Raw genomic sequence first — 8545 nt, forward strand, 5'->3', positions numbered from 1 at the left:
TATTTTGTTGTGGCTACCACGTTTAGTCCACTAACACCTAATTTGTATTTTGTGTATATGCTTAAAGATACTGAAAGATGTTATTTAAAAATCTGAGTCTGATTAATTGCTTTTAAAAGTAGTTCAATATCAGTTTCATGTAAAACACAAACTTCAAGTGGACTCCATCTTGCCTAATTTGAAAAATAGGCATCAGTTGCCCAAATGTTCTTGCCTTCCACCACTTCAGAGGCTGTAGAACATCTGCATAGGGCTATTGGGCATGGCACAGCATGTACAAGAGACACAGGCCACTGAAATGGCCGCCACTAGCATCCAAAATGGTAATACATGGCAAGTGAATTTCCAGCTAAGATACATAGATCCTCAGTGTCTACATCTCAAGTTCTAAGTTCTTATTACAGTTAATGGGGATCTATTAAAAATAGTGAAAGCTAAATGTCTGGTGTTTGATGGTGAGATGAATTGGATTTTGTATTGACTAGTTCTCCAGTGACTGTAATGGGAGCCTAGGCACCTAAAGTTATATCGTTTGAACCTAACCATTAATTTTTGGGTATGCATAGTTAATATTTTTCTATCTAGTCTATCGTTCTGTTTTCATAAGAAAGCTACATTGTTGGAAAAGCCTCAGGAAGGTAACTTCTGTAGAGTTAGTGGAGGAACATACACAATTTCTGTGTACTAACCAGTTCTTTAGACTCTCACTACAAGGGAATGATAATTGATTTCTATAGCTTCATGATAGGAGCTTCCCAGAGTGCGACTGTACATGTAGCTACACACATATTTACTGTGAGGCCTCTCTCCGGCTGACTAACTTACTCCATTCTTTTGGGTACTTTGGCATGTTCAGGGCACCTTGAAACCTAGTAGCAAGTGTTCTTGGAGTGACATGGAGTACAGTTTGCACAGTCAAATGCATGTGCTAGAATAAGCTTAGGCCTACCTCCGAAACAGAATTAATGAGCCCTGACGTTTTGAAGATGACTCTACTATGGGCTGCATCAGCACCATAACCTCCTGAATAAATTTATCTTTAGGCCAGCAGTTGCGTGGACTGATTTAAGATTTTTTAAATAATAGCTAGAGGTTTGCTACAGTAGTTAATACCATCTTCTGACCTGAAAAATTGATCTGATAACTTGTGGTAGAAGCTGAGAATAGAAGAACTGATAACATTTTCTGATTTAGCAGATCTCTTAGGCAAGATGCCAAAGTACTCTTTGAAACATGTTTAAGTACAGAGTCTTCTTAGAGAGTCAGTGTCTTGAATAACATTGTGTAGAGGGTTGAATAATTCCTTCTTTAATAAAAGTAGATTAATCCACTTTCTGCATATAGAAATGCTTTGGATATAGACTAAGTAGTTGAGTAAAATAATTCAGTTAATTTGAGGAATAAGAAGGATATAATTGTGGAAATACTAGGAGAGGAACTGGAATGTTAGTTACATAACAAATGGATTAATGTCTTCAAAATGTTAGCATCTCTTTTGTGTACAAAGAATGTAAACTGTAGATATATGAATATGGAAATATATTTCCATTAAAAGGTTTTGAATTTTGAGAGAGAGCGGGGGAACTGCACCGAGAAAAGATTAATATTTCCTTTAGCTAGGCAGTGTGTACCCATTTCCAGTGTACCTCAGTGTAAGGCACACTGAGGGAAACATGCAGTATTAGAAACTAGGAGGAGGGAAACTAAGGCTGGGGTAATCTGACACAACCCAGAGTCTTTCTTGGCTATTCCTTCAAACATCTTGCCTAAAACACAGATAGTCCAGAATCAGTGGTTGTTTTCTTAGAGGAGTTTAATTTGTCTACAAAAAAAAAGAAAGTATTGAAAGGAAGGGAGAATCTTCACTTTGGGAAAATCCAAGTAAAATTTCATACTGCTGCAAAACATGCTGAATATGCAGCAGATGTTGTATTGGAGTAAATACAGTCTGAGACAAAAAAAAAAGAGTTTGGAAGTGTACTGGAATTAAAAATTAGAATATATATCTCAATGATCCTTGAGGGTCCCTTCCAACTCAGAATATTTTGTGAAATATCTGTGAAAATTATTCACATAAGTAGGACTGTGTTCCTAAATGTCAGCAGATACACTGAGATATGACTGCTGTTTCAGTATCTGTGAGGACTTTAACATCAGTTCAAGACTTCCCTATCTAGAGTTTAGTAGCAAACTCCAGTTTAGCGGCATTTTTGTCCTAAAACTGCCTACAGAATTCCGAGTCCACTCGAAACATACTTTAGTCCTGAAACTGTCTTTAACATTATTTCTGCATAACTGCTTTGTATTTCTCCACTACCCAGAAATACTTGCAATCTAAATTGTTTTTTCAACTGTATTTGTGTAACCACTAACTTTTTAAGTCTTTTAAGTTTTGAAGTTCTAAGTAAAGTTGGCATGTCACTCTGAACAATTAGTTTTCAAATGCTTCTTTTAAAACTTAAGAGGATATCATGAAATTGCTACTGTTAATTTCCTATTCTAAGTATTACAAGGAAACGTAATACAGCTCTGCAAGTATAATGATTGCAATTAAAATTTCTTGGTTGTAGCCACATAATGCAAATCTTTTTCTTGATTTTTACATATTGAAGGCCAAGATTAAAGCTAACGAAAAATAAATCTCAGATTTTTTTTAACATTGATTACTTTTTCTAATTTTCTGCTCACTCTCAGGAGAGATTGTGATTTTATATAACCAAATTACATTTTTTCTTTATGTATATAAAGAAATTACATTATCTTGTACTTGGAAACAATTGTGCATATCAGTTCTTTAAAGAACACCTCTGCAATAGTGTTCTAGTAATCTTTTTTTAATATTGTTTCATAAAACACATTACAAATATTTTCATGGTATTAAAATGCAGCAGGTGTAACCTTTCAGAGGTGCTCCACAGAGTGTTTTGTGTCTGCTTTGACATTCACTTACCTGTTTAGTGTCATTCACTGCACATTCTCTAGGCATTAATAATTATTTTTTTTTTGCTATCAGATCAAAACTTTATATTTTAATACATTTTAATACATTTTTATGGAAAGTCAGTCCCAGGTTTTGATGATATAAATTAAGTCAAAACTTAAATTCATTAAATAGCATGCTTTAATTTTTGAGTGCTTTGTGATTAAGGATGCTAAGAATTTACTCTTCTGTATGTTGTATTGTGCTGTCATTTCCTGTCTTTGACAGCTTGAGTGTATAACGATTTGTAGTCCTTACCTTATTTTGATAATTGCCCAAATGTTTACCACTACACTTTGCATTTACAGCAAAGTTAAAACATGTACCTATATCACTGCTGCAAAGCAGTCAGTGTTCTGTAACTTTATAATGGATATTGCCTCACCATTCTTTATTTCTGTACTAGTGAAGAATGACACTTTTTTCCCAAGTGACCAAACTACTAAGTTCCTTGGATTCTTTTTAAAGAACTGGTAGAAAATACTGAGGTCTCAAATTTAGTTTCTAATTACTCATTTCCTACAAAAGGCTTTCAGCACCTGGATATAAAAAAAGCAATGTAGGCTTATCTGAGTTCTTAAATCATTTTTGAGATAGCTGAATTGATACTTTTTCTATTTGAGCTAAATATTTTTTTTATATTAACAGTTCTCAGCTATCAAATCTCTAGTAAAATACTGCACATCTAAAATTTTGCATGTGTGTTAAATTTTTCTTTTAGATTGCTTGATTTAATAGTAAGAGGAATGTTCAGCAGGCTTGACATTTCCTCAAGGGAACTGAGAGGTCATTGATTTTTCTGTGGGTCTTGGTTGTATTTGCTCTTTAAACTAACCTTGGTGCTTGGTTTTCTGTTTTTGTTATTCCACCAGAGCGTATACAAATGTGACTTCCTAAATCTTCAAATTCAGCAGCCTCTCCAACTGGCACAAGATGCTATAGATGCCTTTCTTAAGCAACTGAAAAATCCCATTGATTCTCTACCTGGAGAACTGTTCCATGTCGTCGTTTTCTCACTCCTCCTTTCTTACTTTCCATCACCCTACCAACGATGGATATGCTGCAAGAAGGCACATGAACTTCTCGTATTAAATGGCTTATTGCTTGTAATAACTCCTGATTCATCTCACCAGAATCGCCGGGCTATGATGATGAAAAGCTGGAAAATTGCCATAGAGTCCTTGGGGTTTAAACGCTTCAAGTATTCTAAGTTTTCTCACATGCACCTGATGGCATTTAGAAAAACTTCCCTGCAAACAACCAGTGACTTAGTTAGCAGGAACTACCCAGGAATGTTGTATATCCCACAGGATTTCAACAGTATAGAGGATGAGGAGTATTCCAACACTTCCTGCTATGTTCGATCAGATACAGAAGACGAACAGCTAGCTTACGGTTTTATGGAGCTGCCTGATGCTCCTTACGACTCAGACTCTGGAGAAAGCCAGTCTAGTTCAATTCCTTTCTATGAGCTAGAAGATCCTATATTGCTTCTAAGTTAATGTAGTTGTTGAAATGCCCTTTCAAACCTCTTGCTTAACTAATTTTGCTATACTAACATGGGCTCAACACACAAAAATGGTTTGCATAAAGAAAATGCAAAGGTTTACAGAGTTTGCTATTTTTTTCTACTTTTGAATTTTAAAATTTATTCTTGTATGAAAGTGAAAAAATACAAGTTTTATGCAAATGACTGATGTCATAGCATAAATTGCTGTTACTTTCTTTAGATTTGTGTCACTAATTTTTTTCCAGAAAGGTACCATTCTTTTCTTTAGTGCTGTGAAGTGTGAATTCTATTTAATTTGTTAAATGTTGTTTCAGTATTTTAACTCAGTGTGGTTGAGCTTAAGGCACTGGAGTTGGTGGGCTTTGAGAAGTATATGTAGGAAGAAATAATTTGCACTTTAATTAAGTGTGCAGATAGGTTAAGACACTTGGTTACAAATGTCCCTTCTCTAATCATGGAACAAAACTTTTTTTCCAAAATTTGTTTCACTCTGCTTAAGCCTGGGCTGGAGAAACTATAATGCTTGCACATTTGATTTTATGTTTATTGCAGCCCTCTTGAGAGAACACCAAAATACTGGAATATATTCATCCGTAGTTATACATGTGGAATTTCACTGCATAAATAGCAGTTAGACATGAGATTTCTGAAGAGGCTTTTCCCCCCAGAGAAGTATGGTACGTCTAGACAATTATGTTTCACTTCAGAGCTGGAATATGTTTTTGCAATTTTATGAGTGTACAAGCACTAACATATATCAGTATTTCCCCAATTACGGTGTTCTGTATTCACTTCTGACTGTGTTTTTTGGGGAGACAGGGTGGGTTTTGTCATGTTTTAAAGTAAATTATTTATGCATTTAAAGCCAAACAACTTTTTCTTGAATTGTCCTTGTTTGTAGACCTCCTAAGTTTTCTGGTAACTACAGACTGATTTTGTAAAAAGGAACATAATCATACAAGTTTTTCAAGGATATACATATTTGCATAAAGCCATGTATTAAGACCACACGTGTGAAGTTAACATACACCATTTGTTTGCTTATTAAGACCCAAAAATCTTCTGTTCAGTTAAATAAAAACTCCATAGCTGACTGAGAACTGGTCTGCACTGGAAGGAGATGGAACATCTATTTTTACATCTGTTACATCTATTTTTACATCTATTTTAACTTGTGTAATGAATCTCTGGGTTTTTGCAAGAAAAACCAATTCTGTTCAGTGGTTAAAATAAAGGAGGATTCATTATGAGTTTAGCTTAGATTTCCCTCCATTTAAAAATAATGGCCAGAATTTTCAGATTTGAATGTTAGGCTGTTAAATTTATATGTAAGTGCCTAATAAATGAATTGAACTAGGTGCCACGTCATGGTTTTAAGTCCAACTTCAGCAAATTGGTAAAAAATACTAATATAGTTTCACAGGTGGTTGTGAGGAAATACACCATATTAACCTGACGTTTTGTAGTTATAATACAGAAGTTACCAGATAAACTGAAGTTGTAGTGTGGATTTTACAGTGGTTGCTACAAAAATGAAACTTACTCCTTCCACTGAATTTTGCACTGAAACTTTCACACTTTAACCTGCCTGTTTTTCTTTTATACTATTTCCTGCATAGAGTAATCAGCATTAGTCTAGCTTACACTCAAATGTGGTCTGGACTATGGTGCTGTATTTTTTAACATAAGCTTTTTGTGTCTCTTCTTGAATTTAAAGCATTCCCAAATACCTGATTCAAATTTGTTATTCAATTTAAATGATACAGTAATACAAACCAAACAATTATATTTTGATGAAAAAAAGAATTATGTTTAGACATACAAGAGTCCCGATTCACAAAACATATGTGTTGGCATTGACTAGTGTAAATTGGTTTGTGATTAATACCAAAAAAAAAGACAATTCAGATTAAGATTTATCCCCCCTCAAAATGGTTTAAAATACTAACATTCAAACTTTAAACCTTTTTGACAGGTTTGTGACAACATTGTGGGTTAGGGACCTGAGATTAATAACAGCTTGGTTTTCTTGACTATCATTCTAAATACCCGAAGTGAGTTCATTGGTGGTTTGGTTTTGTGGTTTGTTTGTTTGGGGTTTTTTCCTTTTTTGTTTTGGTTTGTATTATTTTTTTTCACAAGGGACAGTAGATTGTGGTGGAGGAAGAAAGTGGGATTTACATAAATACTTATACCTCCCTGAATAATAAAATGGAGGTATCAGGAGTTGTTGTATATTTGGCTTTGGTTCAAGAAGCCATATTTCTAGGTTATGAAATATTTGAAAATTATGCATGTGCAAGAGATCTCTCATTCTTAAGGTGCTGGAGAGGAAAATGAAGAAAATATGTATTTGCATTTCTGTTGTCTTTTATGTCACTACTTTTTCAGAACAAAGCACATTTATTAAAAAACATCTGAAAAACTGAAAACATTTTAAAAAATTCTTTGGGGTGGAGATATTGTCTTTTCTTTCTGGACAATCTTCTTATGCTGAAATCCAGTGAAATCAATGCAGAGTTATTTTCCTTATCATCGAGAAAGTTGTTGTCTTGTAGAGATGTTAAATTTGGTACTTCAGTTCCAGCTTCTACATCTCAGTTGAAGTTTTTGCTTTTTAAAAGGGCTTTTGGAGTTCCTCCAGTTGATCCTGTATCATGTTTCTTTGCCTGCCCACTTAGGATGTGACTGACCTCTTTCTAATTCAGTTACTCTCATCTCTCACTACATATTCTTAATTTCTTCTCTATCTCTCTGAAATATTTTTGTAGCACCTGTTGTAGGTTGCCCCTTTGAGGTCATTGCTGTACTTTTCTACATCTTGATTCTGAGTACTGGAGGTGTTGAGAAAAGGATGGCAATGGCAAAAGAAAGCCAAATAACTGAAAATTCAAGGCTCCTTCTCAGATCCAGATTGTGGGAAGATTCAATTTCAGCAGATCTGAAGTGTGTCCCCAGCACTGCAGAGCCTCGCCAGTATATTCTGGTCTTCTGCTTGACAGTGAATCAGTAAATAGCATCTCACAGCTGTGCTCAGTAGTGCTTCCTGCAGAACCTTTCTGTCCTTTTCTGCTTCAGGAAGTCTTGCTGACTTGCTTTAAAAGTGTGATCATTCTAAGGCTTTTAATCATATCTCCATGAATCAGCAGCAGGTTTTCTGCTTGTTTTTCTTTGTTTCCTCAGTTTTTCTCAATTGTTTTGGACCTGTAGATTTGGACCAAGAAGATTTTTTGGAAAGGTTTGATTTCACAGACTTGCACAGAAACTTTGCTGAGTTTACTTTCTAAGTAAAATATTCACCAAGAAGTATCAATAGTTGCCTGAAGAGTATTCCTAAATCACAGTTGGATAGATACAGTACCAATGAAGTACTGTCTACGAATGATGGTAAAGCATCTGAAGCATGTGACCTTCCCTAAGCAACTGAGAGTTCCACTGTTCTGTTTGTTAAAGGGAAACAGCTTGTGGATTTTTTGTTTGGTTGGGTTGGTTGGTTGGGGGGGTTGCCGTTTTTATGGTGGTTGTTGTTTTTTTAACCCATGTAACTTTTAGGCCTGTTGGCCTGTTCTATTTAAAATTTGAAGAGTAGTAATGATTCTGGAGACAACTGACATTCCTGTGAATCAGTTGTCTGAATGATTGAGGCAGGAAAGACAGACGGTCACATTCAGATGTTTAAGGGTGTCAGCCCTAGTACTCTTTGACTAGGGGCAGAAGAGGCTAGTTGTGATGAATCACAGAATAGTTAAGGGACCACAGTGGGTCATCTAATCCAACCTCCCTGCTCAAGCAGGGTCATCCTTGAGCATGTTGCACAGGACTATGTCCAGACAGTTCTTGAGTATCGCCAGTGAGGGAGACTCCACAACCTTGCTGGGCAGTCTGTTCCAGTGTACATTAACATGCACAGTGAAGAACTTCTCATATTCAGGTGGAACTATTTGTTCATCAGTGGTTGGTACCACCACAGGGAGCCTGGGTCCCTCTTCTTGGCACCCTCCCCTTTAGATATTTATACACGTTGACGAGGTCACTTCTCAGTCATCTCTTTTTGA

The 8545-nt window shown here is 35.6% G+C and overlaps 1 protein-coding gene across 2 annotated transcripts in view; it reads left to right on the plus strand.

Annotated features, from left to right (window-relative positions):
* The window catches only part of BMT2 (base methyltransferase of 25S rRNA 2 homolog), a 34390-nt gene extending 28002 nt beyond the window's left edge, over positions 1 to 6388 (plus strand). For both annotated transcript variants that reach the window (XM_032687610.1, XM_032687611.1), the window contains exon 5: positions 3853 to 6388. In XM_032687610.1, the coding sequence (XP_032543501.1) occupies positions 3853 to 4482 (630 nt within the window). In that variant the 3' untranslated portion in view covers positions 4483 to 6388. The remainder of the gene's footprint in view (positions 1 to 3852) is intronic.
* Positions 6389 to 8545: the final 2157 nt, after the last annotated feature.

The sequence above is a fragment of the Chiroxiphia lanceolata genome, chromosome 5 (genome assembly GCF_009829145.1).
Source record: "Chiroxiphia lanceolata isolate bChiLan1 chromosome 5, bChiLan1.pri, whole genome shotgun sequence".
Taxonomy (NCBI): domain Eukaryota; kingdom Metazoa; phylum Chordata; class Aves; order Passeriformes; family Pipridae; genus Chiroxiphia; species Chiroxiphia lanceolata.